This window comes from Sinocyclocheilus grahami, unplaced genomic scaffold (assembly GCF_001515645.1).
Source record: "Sinocyclocheilus grahami isolate Dianchi unplaced genomic scaffold, SAMN03320097.WGS_v1.1 scaffold187.1, whole genome shotgun sequence".
Lineage (NCBI taxonomy): Eukaryota > Metazoa > Chordata > Actinopteri > Cypriniformes > Cyprinidae > Sinocyclocheilus > Sinocyclocheilus grahami.
The window spans coordinates 337,988-359,581 of NW_015505366.1; the positions used below are offsets into that span (position 1 = coordinate 337,988).

At 36.1% G+C, this 21,594-nt stretch overlaps 1 protein-coding gene across 3 annotated transcripts in view; it reads right to left on the reverse strand.

The window, feature by feature from the left end:
- Positions 1-21,594, reverse strand: part of lrp8 (low density lipoprotein receptor-related protein 8, apolipoprotein e receptor) — a 180,291-nt gene that overhangs the window by 92,649 nt on the left and 66,048 nt on the right. For all 3 annotated transcript variants that reach the window (XM_016284694.1, XM_016284693.1, XM_016284691.1), the window contains exon 3: positions 18,280-18,402. In XM_016284694.1, the coding sequence (XP_016140180.1) occupies positions 18,280-18,402 (123 nt within the window). The remainder of the gene's footprint in view (positions 1-18,279; positions 18,403-21,594) is intronic.

Here is a 21,594-nt window from a genome sequence, read left to right on the forward strand (position 1 = left end):
GGGGGGGGGGGGGGGTCTGAACAAGTTGATATTTAAACAGCACATTAAAAAAAAATTTGAAATCATAATGTCAGGGAAAAAAAACAAGATTGGAGGAAAATTAGCAAAAGAAATAGCACAGTGCCCTATGGATGTTTTAAATAATTCATAAATAAATATTGCTTCAAGAGGACAAAAAAAGAATTTAATGTGTTCTAACATGCAAATAAAGATGATCTGAATACACATCTCTATGGTCTTCCAAAACAAATTATTTTGAAAACATCATGAGAGCACAAAAACATATATGAATCACCAATCAACTTTATATAACAAATGTCTGCTTGTTAAATTTGTGTTGTCCTTTTTTTTACTTCCAAACTGAAGAAGTTGTTTTCTAAGGTTTTTGATTGTGAAGTAGCAACACTTCAAGCCACACGCATGAAAAAGAAGTCAACCCTTCTTCTGTTGCAATCACGCCTGCGATTCATACTACCCTCATTAATGTGGTAGGCCAGTTTTGAAAGTCAAATGGCATCACTTCAAATGTTTGGCACTCATCTTGGGTTTATAATGACGGTTCCCCAATATATAGGTTTGTAGGCAGTCTCACTTATGGCTGTATTCTCAGGTCAAGAGCTACGGGTCGCTCTCTGATGCCCAGTGTGCATCAAAGCATTTTATGAACCGAGCCAGACACAGATGATTCTCATCTATTGAAATCACACAAAATGAACCTAGTTGTCCCTTGCCAGAGGGCATGTAAATAGGATTCCACATTAGCCACATTCCACATAGCACAATAGGATAGGACATCTCCAATGAATTCAGATTTAAAGAGAGCAGATGCAGGGATGTAAACAGTGGAGCATGAGATGGGCAAATCGCCGCTTTAACCAAGAATCATTTAGCAATAAATCAACAATTGTTTTATTACAAAACCACAGTTGTAATACTCTTCAAGGACACTGCACATTAAAATGAAGGAGAAAGTACTTTCATCTTAAAGTGCTCAGTAAATTACAACATGAAAATAAAGTTTTGTGACTCACATGACAAGTGTGTGTGGATGCAATTACAAATATAGCCACAAGTGTGGTTTTCTTAATAATAAAGGTAAATCTAGGCTTCCTTCTGGACTTTTTTAAACTTTAAGTGGGTGACTCAACACACAAAGGCTGAACTAATGAAAGTGGCTGCCTCTTAAGAGTGCTAATTTGCTACATGTGTTATGGAACATTTGTCTGTCTGGGTCGCTCAGGTGAGCCATCCAGACTAAAGGATCTTCTGCAACACTGATAACTGACATAGCTACAAATGAAGGTGGCTGCTGCTTATGAAGGGCTGATCGCCCGCAACACAAAGCTACTTTTTCACGAACCAGGATGAAGAAAAAGACAGACAAGGGAGAAATTGTGAGGATGAGCACATTATTCTAGTCTTTAATTTTTCAAACTTTCCAAAACAATGTGGGGGGTGTGTGTGTGTGTGTATATACAGTGGGGCAAAAAAGTATTTAGTCAGCCACCAATTGTGCAAGTTCTCCCATTTAAAAAGCCTGGGCGATAAAAGCGGTATCGATATTTATCGATGGCACACCTTCTTCGATATCGATAGAAAAATTGTTTGATATAGTGCATGATATAGGCACGTGCTATGAGTGACACAGACAGGACACACAAACACGAACACATGCTGAAATGAGTGCTGTGACTGCCTGTGATGAGGAGATTGTGAATAAAGAATGAATATTAGTCAAATTTAAAATAAACATTTACATTTGAATGTTAGGTGTGCATCAGGGAGCATCATCAGTGGCGTGCGAGATACGGTGAGGTAAGTGACGTTGTTGCATTTTATTGTTTTGTTAGTCTACTCTAGCCCACGAGACGCGCCGCTGCTGTGTTATGCATTCAAAATATTAGAGAAATATAGCTCAATGCTTAGAAGATCTTGATTAGGTTAAAACCGAAACCAAGCCATTCACACAGAACGCATATTCAGCACATTTTTAGACGGACAAATATGACTGGTGCTCTCACGTCTCACACAAGAGATGTATAGAAAACCATGCAAAGTTAAAACAGTTTAAACTTTTAGAAAACACATCATGAATTTGTGGAGGTTTATTTCTTTTCACTGCGTCTCATATGTTTTTAAATGCAGTCTGTGTAAATGACGCTTCGGCTCTTTGTATTAAGCAGTGCATAAATACATGATGCTGTTTTGTTCATAATTGTTTATGCAATTTATGAAATTATATTTGATTTTTTGAAAACAAATAAAATTGACAAATTTTATTTGTTTTAAACAAATAAATTAATTTTGAGTTAATTTAGATGTAATGCACGTTTTTATAGATTTACATCCTTGCGTTGACAATTTAAATGCGCTGCATTATTTTGCTCATTGCGCCCTCGGGAGACAATTAGACCTATACAATAAAAACCTATTTAATCTGCATATAAAACATAAAAAATTAGATATGTTTAATTTTTATTGTGTTTGATTGTTAAAACAAAAAATATTTGTTGTTTGTCTCAATAAATTGTTCATTATAAATACAGTTGTAAAAAAAATAAAAAATAAATTCTATTGCTTTTTGTTTTAAAAAAGGTTAAAAAAATTTCAATAATTATCGATACCGAACGATATGAAACATTAGATCATTGTTAAATTTTTTAGCTATATCGCCCAGCCCTAATATATATATATATATATATATATATATATATATATATAACGATTAAAAAAAGTCAATAAAAAATTATTTATAGTACAAGTCTTTTTACAGCATGCCACAACGTGTGAAGGACAGGTGTGTTGGCTACGGAGAACTGCCCTCAGACATAGCAAATTGTGGTTCACATTTCTCTCATTTCAAGCCATACAAATGATTTGTGTTATGTAAAATAGCTTAAATGTGCCTAGAAGCAAAAATGTTCAACAGTGGAATGAATTTAATGTATGCATATGGATACAATGAATGCATGCATTATCTATTATTAGTGCGTAACACATTCATATTTACTTATTAAATGAAAAAGAAAAAAAGAAAGGGGAAAAAAAGAAAGAAAGAAGACAATGTGGCAATTTTATTATATTTTGTTATGTAGCAGCTACTTTTTAGTAATCTGCCATTAGCAAAATCTTTTATTATTATTTCTTTCTGTTGTTGCTCAGTGTTGCCTCCATGCAATTTACCTAAAATACTAGATCAAATACTTTTTTAAAATTTTACATTGCTTTTATAATACATGCCAGGTTTGAGGATTGTTATTAGTTAATTAGCATAATTAGCACTATAAGGTGATACTTTAAGCACAGTGTTCATTCTTGTTCTGTTTCTGTATGATGTGAGAATGAGTGAATATTGGTATTGTGCTCATATCCATTCATATTGTAAGCATCATCTTACAAGGGCTCAAAATGTGATTTTCTGCCATTATACATAAATAATATGATGTGGTTTATAAGAGCATGCAGGTATTTGAGAGAAAAATAATCTAATGCAACATTTCTCTATCATTCTCTATGTGTTGCTTCATTCAACAATAACCTTACATCAATATTAAACAGCAACATCATTATTCCAAACCATTTAGCAGTTTTGTAATGTGTAATGTTTGCAGATATCAAGTCAATGAGTATCATACTACATACACTGACATTTTTCCTACAAAGATTTTCAAAGAAATTCAGCCACATACATCAAACTGACACCACAACATAGTGCTGATTCAATGGAAACCCTGTGCAAGACGGTCATTAAGACCTAAAGAGACTTAAAATGGTGATCTGGCGCTATGCTGAAGGCACTGATGGAGGATCAATTGGGAACTGGTGAGATCAAGGGATGAAATTGACGGAATCACACAAAGGATGTTCAGAGAGCATTTTCAGTAAGGCAGATGTCTAAAGCAGATCTTTTTCTGCAGATCGTCTCCAGTGGGGCACAATTAGGCATGCTATCCATCCATCATGTTGATCAATCCGGGAGTGATTGGTGTCGAGGCAAACACTGCAGATGTTTATTCTCTTGAGATTACAAGCGAAGTCGACAGCTTTCAGTTCCTTCTGACCTCTGTAAACGGCTTTCGTAAACTTGTAAAGGTGACATGTTTATTTATGACCTCCCCTACAAGAAGATACATGCATACAAAGGACATTTATCTCAATGCACACCCACAAATGCACTCATGCCGGCCAAACTGACCATGCAAGTAAGTACAGAGCCCTGATGTCCATGTTTCCACATCTTCTACCAATTAAATGTGCCTGGAGGGAATAAAGCCTCTTGACCCAATCCAACCAGTCCTTTGCACAGTCTGAGCAGCCCACTTTAAAATCCAAGAGTGCTTCACAGCCAGTTAATGTAACTTTGACATGACCTGCTCTCATGAGACGCCTCAGTCTTTGATAGGTTTAGTTCAACACTAATTAGTCTGACAGTCTGGGAAAACAAACAAAAGCAATGCTGATTAGTTAATTATAAGATATAAGAGAGTTTGAAGAAATATTCTAATATGTAATTGTGTCTTTGTTTTAGACAAAGTGGATTTCTAAATTGGTTGCTGAACTGGTTTATTACTCTATACAAGAAGCCCATACAAATTTGCATGTACCCTGTCATATTTATGAGCCAAGCGGATATTGAATACAGCTTCCAAAAAAAAAAAAAAAAAAAAAACGTGCTATATATATTGTAATATATAAAATACATAAATAAATTGATTAATTAATATAAATAATATTTCTAATCTAATTATAAAATGGCTGTCCACCAACGTTTACCATCCAACCTGACAGAACTGGAGAGGATCTGCAAGGAGGAATGGCAGAGGATCCCCAAATCCAGGTGTGAAAAACTTGTTGCATCTTTCCCAAAAAGACTCATGGCTGTATTAGATCAAAAGGGTGCTTCTACTAAATACTGAGCAAAGGGTCTGAATACTTAGGACCATGTGATATTTCAGTTTTTCTTTTTTAATAAATCTGCAAAAATGTCAACAATTCTGTGTTTTTCTGTCAATATGGGGTGCTGTGTGTACATTAATGAGGAAAAAAAATTAACTTAAATGATTTTAGCAAATGGCTGCAATATAACAAAGACTGAAAAATTTAAGGGGGTCTGAATACTTTCCGTACCCACTGTATATATATATATATATATATAAGGGACATAACATGTTTTAAAATGTGACTTTTTATTATTTAATGATAAATTATTTATAAATTGACATATTTGTAGAGAAAGGTCTCAGCTAATGAACCATGTAAGGGAACAGGCTTTTCTGAAATTAATTTATTTCTAAAAATGTACATTTATTCACTTCATAACTTACTTTGTGTCAACTCCGTCAGACGCATTAAAAAGCATGATATTTTAATTTGATCCACCCAATAACAGCTTGAAGTATTCAATTATGTAATCATGGCATTCAGTAAAGAAGCTGAAGTGATTAAATACATTCTCTACATTTTTTTCTGTTTTCACACTATTATGAACGATCCAATTTCTAAATTTTCCACTATCCTTTTTAATATTAAAAATATATAACCTATGTTCTTTGAGAACATAGACATATTATCATGTAGTTCCGTTCATGTTTTACTATTCTAAAACAATAAATTGAAAAAATAATAAAATCATTATCAGAGTTGACAAAGGTCCAACTGAGGTTACAACAACTGATTGACAAGACTTATTTTTAAACTGATATTTAATTTCTACAATAATCCGTCTAGTGGATGTCTCAATGTGAATCTTCACTAGCTCACAAAATACAAGAAGCTTATGTTCGGTTCAGTGTAATGGTCAGCATTATTATGTGCTGCCCTGTAGCAGCAACAGAAATGTTCCTAATATGAATACAAAGGAACTGTAGTCTTTAAACCCCATCAGTTACAAAATTGTATTTGTGCCTGACCTGTATGACTAAAGGAGTGGGTAACTAGCATGTTCGCTCTATGAAGTCCATTACATCAGGTTTTACTATTGCTGTGATCTCATGTGAGTGACAGGTTGTAAAATAAATACATAAATAAATAAGGCATGTAAATCAAGCCAAATATGAATGTAAATAAAATAATGAAACAACATTAGAATAAGTCCCCATATGCAAAACATATAATATATTATATCACTATATTAAGAGTTTTGTGAGCATTTGTCAACACCATCAGACATAAAACCTGACGGAGTTGACAAAATGGAATATTTTTGCACATTAACCATGTGTTGTGCAGTGGAGCAATTTAGTTTTTTTCTTTAGTTGTAGCTGCATTAATAAACATAACAAAAACGCAGAGATTTATTCCATAACTTTTTACAGAAACTATTACACTGGGATTACGAAGTTGACATGTTAAAGCTATGAAGTGACCTCAATTTTGTTTGTATAAAATATAAAAAAATATAAAACTTCCAGGACTGTGTGTCCTACTGTGAGACCCACAATGAGCAGTAAATAGGAAAGGGTTCCTCAGAGTTTAAGTTCCCGCTGACATTACGTGATTTATTCAGAATTATTAAAAAATCCTGACGGAGTTGACGCAAAGTGAGGACACAACTTCGATAGATTTTTTTTTTTATGGGAAATATAATTCAAGATGTACTTTTTGTATTGTTTGATATATTACAGATCTCTCCCTTTCAATATAAATGTATATTTTTGGATTTGTTGCATTTTTAAACACTTTATTTGGCAGTTTTACATTGTGACCTCATGCTGAGGACAGGTTAAATTACATGTATTTCCAAGTGTAGAGCATGTATTTAAAATAATACTGAATATTTTATTTAAAAATAAAAGCAATGAATGACTTAAGTATGCAGTTTTGCCTTATATGTAACTTCATTTTGATGTATTTCTTCATTTTGAACATAAAGAGGGCTTTTGTGTGTAGGATGTTGTGTGTGTATACATATATATGTATATATTTTTTATTTATTTATTTATTTTCTCTCAATAATGTTAATTAAACGTTATTTTCCTGAATGTGTTCTTATGCTGGCACCCTGGCTGGTTTTGCCATCTTTCAGTATTGTCTGTCCGTCCCTCAAAGTTATACATACAGCAAAATTAAATTCTAATCAAGGAATATCATACTTTCTGTTGTCTTCTTTTTTTAAGAACTTAAAAAGTTTCACTTGATCCATTTTGCACAAAAAATGATGAAAACATGCGTAAACTTATGCGCAGTGTGGAGTTCTGATGGGCCAATGGCCGTTATTTAGTTCGTAAATTATCATACACAGAGAACTTTAACATTTCATTTGAATGATAAGTTTTACATAATACACAACATTCTTAATTTAAAGGGGATGGTAAGGGGGATGGTGGTTTTACAGAGAGGATGCTTTTTGTCATTTTTTTCAACAAGGGGAATGCCATCCCCTGCATCCCACCTCAAGTCGAGGACTGATTTTCATAGGAAAGAAGATTACAACTACAATTTTGGAGTATTACAGCTGTCAGAAATTAGTAGGAAGTATAGAAGCCCTTACTTTGAATGACTTCAGCACATCTGCGGCCGCAGGACATCACTAGTTTCTCAGACTGCACTGGTGTGATCTTGGTCCATTCTTCTTTCACTCTTTTCCATAGTTCGGTAATTGTAGTGGGTTTCTTAGCCATAACTTTGTCGCCAAGGATTTTCCAGAGATTTTCAATCGGGCTTAGATCAGGACTCTGTGCAGGTAATTTGTGACCCTGGACCACAAAACCAGTCATAAGGGTACATTTTTTAAAAATTGAGATTCATACACCATCTGAAAGCTGAATAAATAAAGCTTTCCATTGATGTATGGTTTGTTAGGATAGGATAAAATTTGTCCGAGATACAACTATTTGAAAATCTGGAATCTTGAGGGTGCAAAAAAAAAATACTAAGAAAATCGCCTTTAAAGTTGTCCAAATGTAGTTCTTAGCAATGCACATTTCTAATCAAAAATTAAGTTTTGATACATTTACGGTAGGAAATTTACAAAATATCTTCATGGAACATGATCTTTACTTAATATCCTAATGATTTTTGGCATAAAAGAAAAATCGATAATTTTGACCCATACAATGCTTTTTTGGCTATTGCTACAAATATACCCCAGTGACTTAAGACTGGTGTGACGAGTGGGGGTGGGGCCGATAGTCATGGGAACGGAGCGAGGCCAGTGGAGTAATTGATAATGAGCGACACCTGCACCACTCACCGGTCTCGAGTCCCAAGGAGGAGCTCCGGAAGGATAAAAGGAGTGATGACAGTGAAAGACGAGAGAGGACCAGGCCTGAATTTTATTTTGTGTTTTGTGTGTGGCAGTCATCCGTGAGGGGCTGCCGCTTTACTTTCATTTTGTGTTTATTTTATTAAAGTCTTTAAATGTTCGCCGGTTCCCGCCTCCTTCTTCCCGATCTACAAACTGTGTTACATTGGTGCCGAAACCCCTCCTTTTATGCTTCCGGAGCTCATCCGTGGGACTCGAGACCGGTGAGTGGTGCAGGTGTCGCTCATTATCAATTACTCCACCGGCCTCGCTCCGTTCCCACGGCTCTCGGCCCCGCCCCCCACTCGTCACAACTGGTTTTGTGGTCCAGGGTCACATTTCATTATTTCAGTGTTCTTAGCTTCAAGGAACTGCTTTATCCGTTTTGTAGTGTGACGAGGCCATTGTCTTGCATGAAAACTGCAGGCTGATTGGGAGATGCTTGTAGGGAAGGTACCGGTTCTGATCAACTTTTGCATTCACCCTGCTATGTAGCTGTATAAGAGGTCAAACTCCTGCTGCAGAAAACATCCCCCAAACCATGACACTTCCTCCTCTACCGTTCACTGACTTCTTTACACACTTGGGCTTCAGTCTTTCCCCAGACAAGCTACACAAAATCGCAGGCGATTCATTGCCGATTATGAACGCGATTTTGTGTAGCTTGTCAGTGAACTATGGCTCTGTGTAGTAAATGCCGCTCCATCTGAAAGCATGTGCTGGAGATTTACTACTAATCACAGAAGCGGCTTTACTGACGATCTCAATAATGTTAATTAAACGTTATTTTCCTGAATGTGTTCTTATGCTGGCACCCTGGCTGGTTTTGCCATCTTTCAGTATTGTCTGTCCGTCCCTCAAAGTTATACATACAGCAAAATTAAATTCTAATCAAGGAATATCATACTTTCTGTTGTCTTCTTTTTTTAAGAACTTAAAAAGTTTCACTTGATCCATTTTGCACAAAAAATGATGAAAACATGCGTAAACTTATGCGCAGTGTGGAGTTCTGATGGGCCAATGGCCGTTATTTAGTTCGTAAATTATCATACACAGAGAACTTTAACATTTCATTTGAATGATAAGTTTTACATAATACACAACATTCTTAATTTAAAGGGGATGGTAAGGGGGATGGTGGTTTTACAGAGAGGATGCTTTTTGTCATTTTTTTCAACAAGGGGAATGCCATCCCCTGCATCCCACCTCAAGTCGAGGACTGATTTTCATAGGAAAGAAGATTACAACTACAATTTTGGAGTATTACAGCTGTCAGAAATTAGTAGGAAGTATAGAAGCCCTTACTTTGAATGACTTCAGCACATCTGCGGCCGCAGGACATCACTAGTTTCTCAGACTGCACTGGTGTGATCTTGGTCCATTCTTCTTTCACTCTTTTCCATAGTTCGGTAATTGTAGTGGGTTTCTTAGCCATAACTTTGTCGCCAAGGATTTTCCAGAGATTTTCAATCGGGCTTAGATCAGGACTCTGTGCAGGTAATTTGTGACCCTGGACCACAAAACCAGTCATAAGGGTACATTTTTTAAAAATTGAGATTCATACACCATCTGAAAGCTGAATAAATAAAGCTTTCCATTGATGTATGGTTTGTTAGGATAGGATAAAATTTGTCCGAGATACAACTATTTGAAAATCTGGAATCTTGAGGGTGCAAAAAAAAAAATACTAAGAAAATCGCCTTTAAAGTTGTCCAAATGTAGTTCTTAGCAATGCACATTTCTAATCAAAAATTAAGTTTTGATACATTTCGGTAGGAAATTTACAAAATATCTTCATGGAACATGATCTTTACTTAATATCCTAATGATTTTTGGCATAAAAGAAAAATCGATAATTTTGACCCATACAATGCTTTTTTGGCTATTGCTACAAATATACCCCAGTGACTTAAGACTGGTGTGACGAGTGGGGGTGGGGCCGATAGTCATGGGAACGGAGCGAGGCCAGTGGAGTAATTGATAATGAGCGACACCTGCACCACTCACCGGTCTCGAGTCCCAAGGAGGAGCTCCGGAAGGATAAAAGGAGTGATGACAGTGAAAGACGAGAGAGGACCAGGCCTGAATTTTATTTTGTGTTTTGTGTGTGGCAGTCATCCGTGAGGGGCTGCCGCTTTACTTTCATTTTGTGTTTATTTTATTAAAGTCTTTAAATGTTCGCCGGTTCCCGCCTCCTTCTTCCCGATCTACAAACTGTGTTACATTGGTGCCGAAACCCCTCCTTTTATGCTTCCGGAGCTCATCCGTGGGACTCGAGACCGGTGAGTGGTGCAGGTGTCGCTCATTATCAATTACTCCACCGGCCTCGCTCCGTTCCCCCGGCTCTCGGCCCCGCCCCCCACTCGTCACAACTGGTTTTGTGGTCCAGGGTCACATTTCATTATTTCAGTGTTCTTAGCTTCAAGGAACTGCTTTATCCGTTTTGTAGTGTGACGAGGCCATTGTCTTGCATGAAAACTGCAGGCTGATTGGGAGATGCTTGTAGGGAAGGTACCGGTTCTGATCAACTTTTGCATTCACCCTGCTATGTAGCTGTATAAGAGGTCAAACTCCTGCTGCAGAAAACATCCCCCAAACCATGACACTTCCTCCTCTACCGTTCACTGACTTCTTTACACACTTGGGCTTCAGTCTTTCCCCAGACAAGCTACACAAAATCGCAGGCGATTCATTGCCGATTATGAACGCGATTTTGTGTAGCTTGTCAGTGAACTATGGCTCTGTGTAGTAAATGCCGCTCCATCTGAAAGCATGTGCTGGAGATTTACTACTAATCACAGAAGCGGCTTTACTGACGAGATGCGCATGAAAATCGCATTCGATTTTTTGCACAGCCCTAGTTCATAGGAGTTTGATTCTGGCCTGTGTCATTTCCTGATCCCATAGTCTTCTCTTCTAATGCTTGAGCTCAGTCTGATAGTGAGAAAAATCAGCACTGATGGGTGCTAAATTAAAACACAAGCACAAACCGCGTGACTAAGAACCAATCAGGCTGTGCTGACGCCCCGCTCTGGCAGCCGGGAATGGAGCGCGTGGCCGGGAGACTGGGGCTTGCTCTTGGGCTGCAGCAGTGCTCCTGGAGTGTGGCCACATGGGAAATTACTTCAGGGAACCGCTGCCTGAAGCATGAAATTGAACCCATCCGGTGCATCTGACTGGATCCCTCCGTATTATTTAAAAATAATTATGTAGCAAAACTCTGTGCAAGGTTATAATAGGCCCAGGCCTTTGTCTCCTGGATCAACTTGACACCTATCAATATGAAAGCAACACAGTCTTGTGAATGACAAAATGTCACAATGATAATGCAAACTAACAAAAACCTTACAAATAACAAAAAAAAAAAAAATGTGTTCACTGAATTTCAGTATAAACTGAAGCATTTGCTGATGTTGAAAAAACAACAACATATTCTCCATCTAATTCCACTGTAATGTATATTCAGGGTTTTACTCATCTACCACAAATGTTATGTCTTAACAACCATACTTTGTACTTACAAAGTCGAGTGAGTTTAATAAAGAGTGTGAGAAGTTTTACATTTATTAAACTACTCTTAACAAGCTAAAAGCAAATGCCTCTGATATATCATGAAGAGGTTTGTGATTAAACCAACTCAATTGGTTGGGGTGCACCAACCAATTTCTAAGGAATAATGAACCCAATCAGACTCATGATCTCAAGATCAATCTTGGAGATGGACATTTCTGAAAGCAACATTAGGGACAGAGGTTAATTTTAAACTTTTAACCAGTTAATCAACCGTGAGAATTTTGACCGATTAATACAATCAGTTAAACGGTTTAAAAGTCATTTAATTATTTAAATTTTCAGTAATTTATCAAAATATTTAAAAAGGTTTGCTGCATGGTTAAAATGTGCTACGCGTATAAAAATTGTTTTTAGGGGGGGAATAAGTCGCATTTTATTAGGCAATTTAATTCAGAAATAGGCCTAATGCCGACACGAAATGTTTACAAACATTATAATTATTTAATAAACACTGTAAACATAGCTAGGCTATTTTAGTTCGCCTCACTCCACAACAAATCCTTTCAATTAACAGTATTTAGAAAATAACAAGAATTAAAAATATAAGAAGCTATAGCAATATAAACGACAAGCCAAAACAAATTCATTTAGGCTAAAACGAAACTGAACAACGTTGGGTCTCTCATTCCACACAAAATCAAAAGTTTCCGTATTCGCGATGTATTTGAATGGCAAATTATTATTTATTATGTACTTCACTCGCATTCAAATCAGTGTTAATGTTGACAGCAAATTTTGATTTAATTTTAGTCATAGTTTTGACTTTTGACTAAAATGCCATTTAGTTTTAGTCATATTTTAGTCACCTGAATTGTTTTTAGTTTTAGTCTAGTTTTAGTTGACTAAATCTACAGTAAATTTAGTCGGCTAAAATCAAATGGGGTTAGATACAGTGCAATGCGTTTATTAAGCATTTCTCCAAAATTTCCAAATTCATTATATAGGTTTGATATTAAGGTTTTATCATGATAGACACCGATTTAACTGCGGTGACACACAACATGCCTTTATGTTAAAATTAAATAAAACCACTTCTCATAAAGAACAAGAACATGATCTTCTTTTTAATGAAATACCAATGGTTATACAGGCTAATTATGCATTCTTTATAGCAACTTGTTTACCATATTCTTGATTCTTTCAAGCAGACATATTTATTTCTGTAAATAAATTCAGATTAATCTTTAGGGCTACTAAAGTTTTTCAGTCAAGAGCATGCGTTTTAAAGCATAGCAAGAAATACAATATTTTTATATTTTCTCAATGAAATATGAATTATGAATTAGCATGTTGCTATGTGATTGCAAATGGTGGTTGAAAGGGCATTGATAGGTGGTTGCTTACAGTTTTAAAAAAATTAATATATAAAAAATAAAATAAAACAAAATACAAATTTCACACTAACCTTCAAAAATTCTGGGTAATTTGGGGTTCTTTCAAGAACATTTAAATAAATCTTACCAACCTGAAACTTTTGAACAGTAGTGTAATTGTGAATGTTCATTTCCCTACAGTTGGATTACCTTTTCTGTCATCTAACAATCGAAAGTAAATCTGATCTACAGTGGGGCAAATAAGTATTTGATACACTGCTGATTTTTCAAGTTTTCCCACTAACAAAGAATGGAGAGATCTGTAATTTTCATCGTAGGTACACCTCAACTGTGAGAGACAGAATCAAAAAAAAATCCAGAAAATCACATTGTATGATTTTTAAATAATTAATTTACATTTTATTGCATGAAATAAGTATTTGATCACCTACCAACCAGCAAGAATTCTAGCTCTCACAGACCTGTTAGTTTGTCTTTAAGAAGCCCTCCTATCCTCCACTCATTACCTGTATTAATTGCACCTGTTTGAACTTGTTACCTGTATAAAAGACACCGGTCCACACACTCAATCAATCAGACTCCAACCTCTCCACTATGGGCAAGACCAAAGAGCTGTCTAAGGACACCAGGGACAAAATTGTAAACCTGCACAAGGCTGGGATGGGCTACAGGAAAATAGGCAAACAGCTTGGTGAGAAGGCAACAATTGTTGGCACAATTATTAGAAAATGGAAGAAATTCAAGATGACTGTCAATCTCCCTCGGACTGGGGCCTGAATTGTTTTTAGTTTTAGTCTAGTTTTAGTTGACTAAATCTACAGTAAATTTAGTCGGCTAAAATCAAATGGGGTTAGATACAGTGCAATGCGTTTATTAAGCATTTCTCCAAAATTTCCAAATTCATTATATAGGTTTGATATTAAGGTTTTATCATGATAGACACCGATTTAACTGCGGTGACACACAACATGCCTTTATGTTAAAATTAAATAAAACCACTTCTCATAAAGAACAACAACATGATCTTCTTTTTAATGAAATACCAATGGTTATACAGGCTAATTATGCATTCTTTATAGCAACTTGTTTACCATATTCTTGATTCTTTCAAGCAGACATATTTATTTCTGTAAATAAATTCAGATTAATCTTTAGGGCTACTAAAGTTTTTCAGTCAAGAGCATGCGTTTTAAAGCATAGCAAGAAATACAATATTTTTATATTTTCTCAATGAAATATGAATTATGAATTAGCATGTTGCTATGTGATTGCAAATGGTGGTTGAAAGGGCATTGATAGGTGGTTGCTTACAGTTTTAAAAAAATTAATATATAAAAAATAAAATAAAACAAAATACAAATTTCACACTAACCTTCAAAAATTCTGGGTAATTTGGGGTTCTTTCAAGAACATTTAAATAAATCTTACCAACCTGAAACTTTTGAACAGTAGTGTAATTGTGAATGTTCATTTCCCTACAGTTGGATTACCTTTTCTGTCATCTAACAATCGAAAGTAAATCTGATCTACAGTGGGGCAAATAAGTATTTGATACACTGCTGATTTTTCAAGTTTTCCCACTAACAAAGAATGGAGAGATCTGTAATTTTCATCGTAGGTACACCTCAACTGTGAGAGACAGAATCAAAAAAAAATCCAGAAAATCACATTGTATGATCACTGACTTAATATTTCCAAGTTGAGGACAATATGATAGTCTGCTGTAATGACATGCCAGTACTTACATTCTGCATTACCAGAGGGAGGCTAATGTTTGGGGAATCTAGACCTATTTGAGGCACAGAGAGGTGTTTGTGTGAAGAAGTCGTGAAGAACTACACTCATAGCCATAGAAGAACCATTTTGGGTTCCACAAAGAAACATTCAGTCAAAGGTTCTTTAAAGAACCATCTCTTTCTTACCCTTTCTTAGAAAGGTTCTTCACCAGTTCATTTTAATGACGTGTTTCTAAAGATCATGCAGACCAAGGCGGCAGACAGCGCACCATGTTTGTTTTCTTTATTTTATAAATGCACAAAGTTTTGTTGTTATTATGTGTGTATACAAATAAAAGTAGACCATTTACAGATTCGATTGATGTATTGCTCTAATCTGTAAGATCAAAATTGAAAGTGTAATTTAAGTTATTTTCGGTGTTATCAGGAGAAGATGCCACAAAGCGCGTATCCGCGTTAGTCAACCCCAGAGGGTTAAAGGTGACCTATTATGCCCCTTTTTACAAGATGTAAAATAAGTCTCTGATGTCCTCAGAGTGTGTGTGTGAAGTTTTAGCTCAAAATACCTTATAGATAATTTTTATAGCTTGTTAAAATTGCCACTTTTAGGGTATGAGCCAAAACGTGCTGTTTTCGTCTTTCCCTTTAAATGCAAATGAGCTGGTGCTCCCGGAGAAGAGGGCGGCGCTTCAAGAGCTCAAGCTCCGGCAATAACGGTGCCAGCCTTTGCAAATAAACACTCCACTATTAGTACAAGCCTGTTATCTTGACAGAAAACGCACTCGGTATAAAAGTCAGTCATCTGATTGTACTGTGCATAAAAAATGTACTTTATGAATTACACAGACGGGAACACGGTGCGATAAAAATAACTCATGGTGCCATACAAATTTTATAAGCCCCACTTGTGATTATGAGCTCGACTAATTCCAGCAGTTGACTTCACATTGCTTTCATATGCAATTTTTAACATTCCTATTTACGATCATTCTGGTAGCACGTGAAGGCAGCATCAGTGAAAACAGACAGACAATGGTAGCTTTAGCAACATTAGCCTTACAAAGTGCCAAGAAGCTCTTTCAGAAAGGCAATTTGGCCAAGAAGCTCTTTCAGAAAGGCAATTTGGAAAACTAACGTGTGATACTTATTGACGTGTGATAATTTCTTCTGGAGGTGTAGCTGGATCACGAACAGCTGGTACTGCTCCATCCTTCAGGAGCAACATTTGTGCAAAACCTGCTTTATACTGACCCTCATTCACAATGCAGTCCGGTGTAAAATGATTCGCGCAGACAAACAAATTTCGGTAGAGTTGAGGGAGCATTTTCTTCTAAAACAAAATTAATCCACCTCGTCTTCAGCGGCTCAGATTTCGGGAGTAAGGAGAGAGCTATGTGGATTCATACATCCAGCTACAGAAAACCTAAAACGCTTAGGAGACATTCTCGTCAGTGCAGCAATGGCAGACTATGTTAAAACAGCAGTGTCTGTCAACATTCGTGGTCGGGGCTTGTGGCGAATGTGATGTCACATTAGCACCAAGTCAGAAAACAGGTAGTTGGGAGACACTGCTTATGATTTATGGGGATTAAAAAAAAGGAGTGGGTGGATTTTTATCATTATAGGGTGGTTGTGTACACACACTGCCAACACACATTTATGTCCAAACACCATGCAAAAGTGAATTTTGCATAATAGGTCCCCTTTAACAAGCAAGATGCACGGAAGTATACATTTCCAAACATAGTCTAGGTCTCCCTCATCCTTTCCTGGCTAGGATGCTGTATCCAGAAGAAAAAACACACCCAAATCATAGTTGATCAAGTTTTCAACTTGATCTTGCGATCACTGAACTGGAAGCTCCCCTTTTCTACAGATGTCAGAAAGTAAAGGAAAGTGAGACAGAACTGCTCCTGGCTCAGAAATGAAGTAACAACCAAATCAGAGCACAAGGAATGCGTGTAAAAATGTGATTTGCACATGATTTGAGTGGACAATATCAATTACTAGTACACAAGAGAGTGAGTTATGCCAGAGGCATTAGCATTACTGCTGCCAATCAGCAGCTGGAGCCTAATTCAGCCAATGGCAAAATCACATCACATGGCCAGTGAGAAAGGCTCAGTCCACAGCTTAAAATAACAACTACCGAGAATGCCATAAAGCCACCGGCAATCTTTCATAGAAAAATAAACTAAAAAGAACTGGATGCACGCAAATAAAAGTCAAAACTCCACTAACATAGTTTATGTTCATGACAAATAGGTTTACTACTACAGAGAAAACTGTCTAAATATATGAATATGCAGTAATCTGAGCATTTACACAGCCTTTGAAAGTAGAACCCTATAGGGTGAATTGCAAATGGTGTTATTAAAATAATCCAATTTGGAATAAATGAGCAATAATGGATGCAGAAGCATTATCTGCCTACGAACACACATTTTAACTGCTATAAAGATGAATTTTCTGTGTCAAAATATCAGATCTGTTCACTGAGGTTTGCAGTATAAATGCATGCTAATAGACCCTCTGCTGTTTATTATGTTGTTTAAATTAATCAAACAACATTAACAAGAAATTAAAGCAACTTGCTGCTTTTAAATTTATTTATTTGTTTTTAATTTTTTAATTGTTGGCTGTTTACTTGAATAAATACTTGGAAAACCTTGATGTAATGCTTGATTAATGAAGAAATACTTCAAGGCTATATAACACTGCTGTAATTTAATTAGTTAACATTTATATTTACACTACCATTCAAATGTTTCAGGTGATTTTTTTTTTTTTTTTTAAAGATGCTCACCAAGGCTGTTTATTTGATCAAATATGCAGTAAAATGAAATACAAAAAAAATTATTATAATTTAAAATACCAGGTATTTTATTCCTGTGAATTTGAATTTTCACTAGCCATTACTCCAATTTTCAGTGTCACATTATTCTTCAGAAACCATTCTAATATGCTGAATTGGTGTTTTATTATCATTGTTGAAAACAGCTATGCTGCTTTTTTCATGAAATATATAATTTTTCAAGATTTGTTGAGTAGAAAGTTCAAAAGAATGGCATTTATTAAAATCTTTTATGACATTATAAATGCACTTACTGTAAATTTTGATCAATTTAATGCATCCTTGCTAAACAAAAAAGCATCCTTGCGAAAAATGAACCCAAACTTATGGTAGTGTAACTCTAACAATTAAATACAATTTTATCAAATTAAATAAAAAATTACAAAAATGTCTATGGGACTGAAGTTATAATCAAGGTATGGTGATGCACCCTTTTAAATGAAATTTGCCTATAGGTTTTCAAGCTTGGACAAAATTGATCAGAATCAGTCAACAGAATAAAACACACGCACACACACTCATACATTCACTCATACTCACTGCAGGTGGAGTCTGCTTCATCCGAACCATCTGGACACTCCGGTTCTCCATCACACCTCCATCGGGCCGGGAGACACTGCCCATTCTTACATGCAAAGTCTGTTGTGGCACATGTCTTTTTTGCTGTTGAAGAAAAGAGAGAAAGGTAAGTATAAGGGCATATACATTAAGGCTATGTTTACACAAGAGGTCTATTTGAGTTCAAAGGTCAGTTCGGATGTACCTGCTTTTTCGGAAGGCGGAATAACTATTTTCCAACAACAGTGAAACAAACCAGACTACTAAATCTAGTCTGCAGGAGATGCCATGGCAAAATTAGATCACTTGAGAAACAATGGTAGACTTGCACTAGATAACAACTGTTCTGGTGCAGAAATAAAGAAAAACATGAGCAGTAAAAGCCCCACACTTCAGATTTAAACAACAAACGGCAAGCGATATGAGACTAAGTACACCGCGTGTCTCTGTCGTTTCTTCGTGTTGCATTTATAGTTTAATTGGGAAGATAATTTGAATGAATTGAACACACAGCTCCAGTGGGAACAATTACAAAGGCCCAGGTACACATGTCTGTGAATTTACGAACCCTTACTTTTGTTTGTGTATGTGTGTGGCTGAAGACTGCTTTGCTTTAAGTCCAGTAAATTTGTCGCTGGGTAAAAGAGCCTGAAGGGAGAGCGATTGATGATGTTGTCAGCTCTCTGGGAGGGATACCAATAAGAGCTTTATCAGTCAGAGAGGACACAGTGATTTAACACTGTTCACTCGTTTGGCTTTTATCATGTGCATCAATTGAACACATGCAGTGCCTGGTCTGGGTGGGTGTGCTGAATGCCAAATATTAATTCTGCTTTTTTCCCCCCACAATCGATACGCCTATAGTAAATCAATCAGCTGAAACAACATACTTTTATTTATTTTTTATTTTTTAAAGGTAACATGAAACCGGAAACATTCCGAACCAATTTTGTTTCCATAATATTATGTAATTCGAGGGAAAATAGGACAACATTCAGACCAGGAAAAATAAATAAATAAATCTTTCGGCAACTGATTGGATGACAGAAGGTATTTGTGTCAACAGCTGAAAAAAAAAAAAAGAGAGATAAGTTGTTTTAGAGGTTAAACAAGTTATTACATCCTAATGAAAATGTGGAAAATGTGCACCAAATCGATTGTTCACAATAGGGCCAAGAAAGTGCATTAACAATGTAAATATGCACATTGACAACAATATGCACACATTGACAACAACATTTATTCAATGATTTTAAAAAAAGAAAAGGAAAAAAAAACAAATCTGCAAAAAAAGTACACTACCCCATCAAAATAGCATAAAACAGTTAACCTAAACTATTAAAAAACATTTTTGTTGATTGAAATAAAATAAAGAAATATCAGATTAAAATCTTAAACTTAAAAAAACACACAAAAATGTTGACTTAACAGCTATATATACAGTGGGGCAAAAAAGTATTTAGTCAGCCACCAATTGTGCAAGTTCTCCCACTTAAAAAGATGAGAGAGGCCTGTAATTTTCATCATAGGTATACCTCAACTATGAGAGACAAAATGAGAAAAAAATATCCAGAAAATCACATTGTAGGATTTTTAAAGAATTATTTGGTAAATTCCTCGGTAAAATAAGTATTTGGTCACCTACAAACAAGCAAGATTTCTGGCTCTCACAGACCTGTAACTTCTTCTTTAAGAGGCTCCTCTGTCCTCCACTCGTTACCTGTATTAATGGCATCTGTTTGAACTCGTTATCAGTATAAAAGACACCTGTCCACAACCTCAAACAGTCACACTCCAGGCTCAAGTGTTGGTTTTACAAATTTTCCTGTAGGACTGCCAATGCAGGCAGGCAGCTTCAAGCACCAACTCATGGGATGTGCTGATTAAAATATGGTATGTATTACAAGCAGCAAATACTTCATTATGCAGATACTCACACTAGGCACACATACATAAATACTGCATGTACTGTGTCTTGATTTGTGAGCCATACAAAAATCATAAATCATGCACAAGGCTGTGCAAACAATAAGCACACACTCTGACTTACAACAATCATCACATGTCATATATAACCATCAGGCCTGTCGCTGTGCAAATGTTATTTTTCTCTATTTCCCTGGGACTTCCAGGAATTTTGTGTGTATTAGTGTGTAGAAACAAAGCAAGAGATGTGTGTGTGAGTTTTCTGCAAAAGTAGGCAAAGCCATGACATTCCCAATGATTACAGACAGGACTGCTGATCTGTGATGGTTAGCGGATCAGTGACCTCTTTGTGTCCGCTGCCTGCGTTCCACAGAATGGGCAGTCTGCACGGGACACAACTGCAGCTCAAAGTCAGCATCCTTCAATTTTCACAAACCATTTCCTCCAATCTTCACAGGGAACTAAGACCACAGTCTAAACACACTTGACACCTTAAGCTTCCTGAAAACTGCCAAATTACCAATGCAATTTTAAAAAGCAATGAAGCAGATGGGAAACTGTCATTCAATCTACTTCAGCATGGTCTAAAGAGCTACTTAAACACTATGAGCTATGCACTTTATTGCTTTATTTGCTTACTTTGTGGTAACAAACTAATGCCTGAAGGTGGTTAAGACGTGAACAACTTTTTGAAGCAGTAGTCATTTATAAGATTCTAGGCACTCTACGGTGGTCTAATGCTTGTTAAGTTTGATGCAAAATTCAATAGTCTAAGCAGCTGGAAGAAATAAATCAGTGATACCAGATCAGAGGTCTATAGCGTGCTGTTTGGGGAGGTGCTGTGATTGACTGGCTGTGGTTTATGTGGTTCTGAGTACTCGTTTGAGATAAGAGAGCCCACCTATTATAGGATAAGGCAATCGCAGAGCCATCTTGAGCAGGGCTATAAACATGGACAGGTCATAATCGTAAATGGAGTCTGTGAAGAGAGGCGCCTCAGTGGGTCACCTTTTTCTGGTGGGATCCCTTTATTTCTTCACTTGTCCGTTTCAGTCTCTCTGTCATTGTAGCCATTAAAATTATATAACATTTTAAGCACAACGCTGGCATGAAGGATGAGCGATATATTGAATATTTGGAATATGTTGTTGATGATTTTGTTCGCAACAGAACACAGTAAAAACAAATGGAAAATGTGATTATTACAAAATGTGACTAATACAATTTTTTTTCTAAGCATTTCATTTACCAATCTATGTGAGCAAATACATGAATACTGCATAAATATTCATATATGCATAAATATTCATATTACAGATATCATATTGATCATGATTATTTAATCAATTTCACACATCTTTCTTTTTTGTT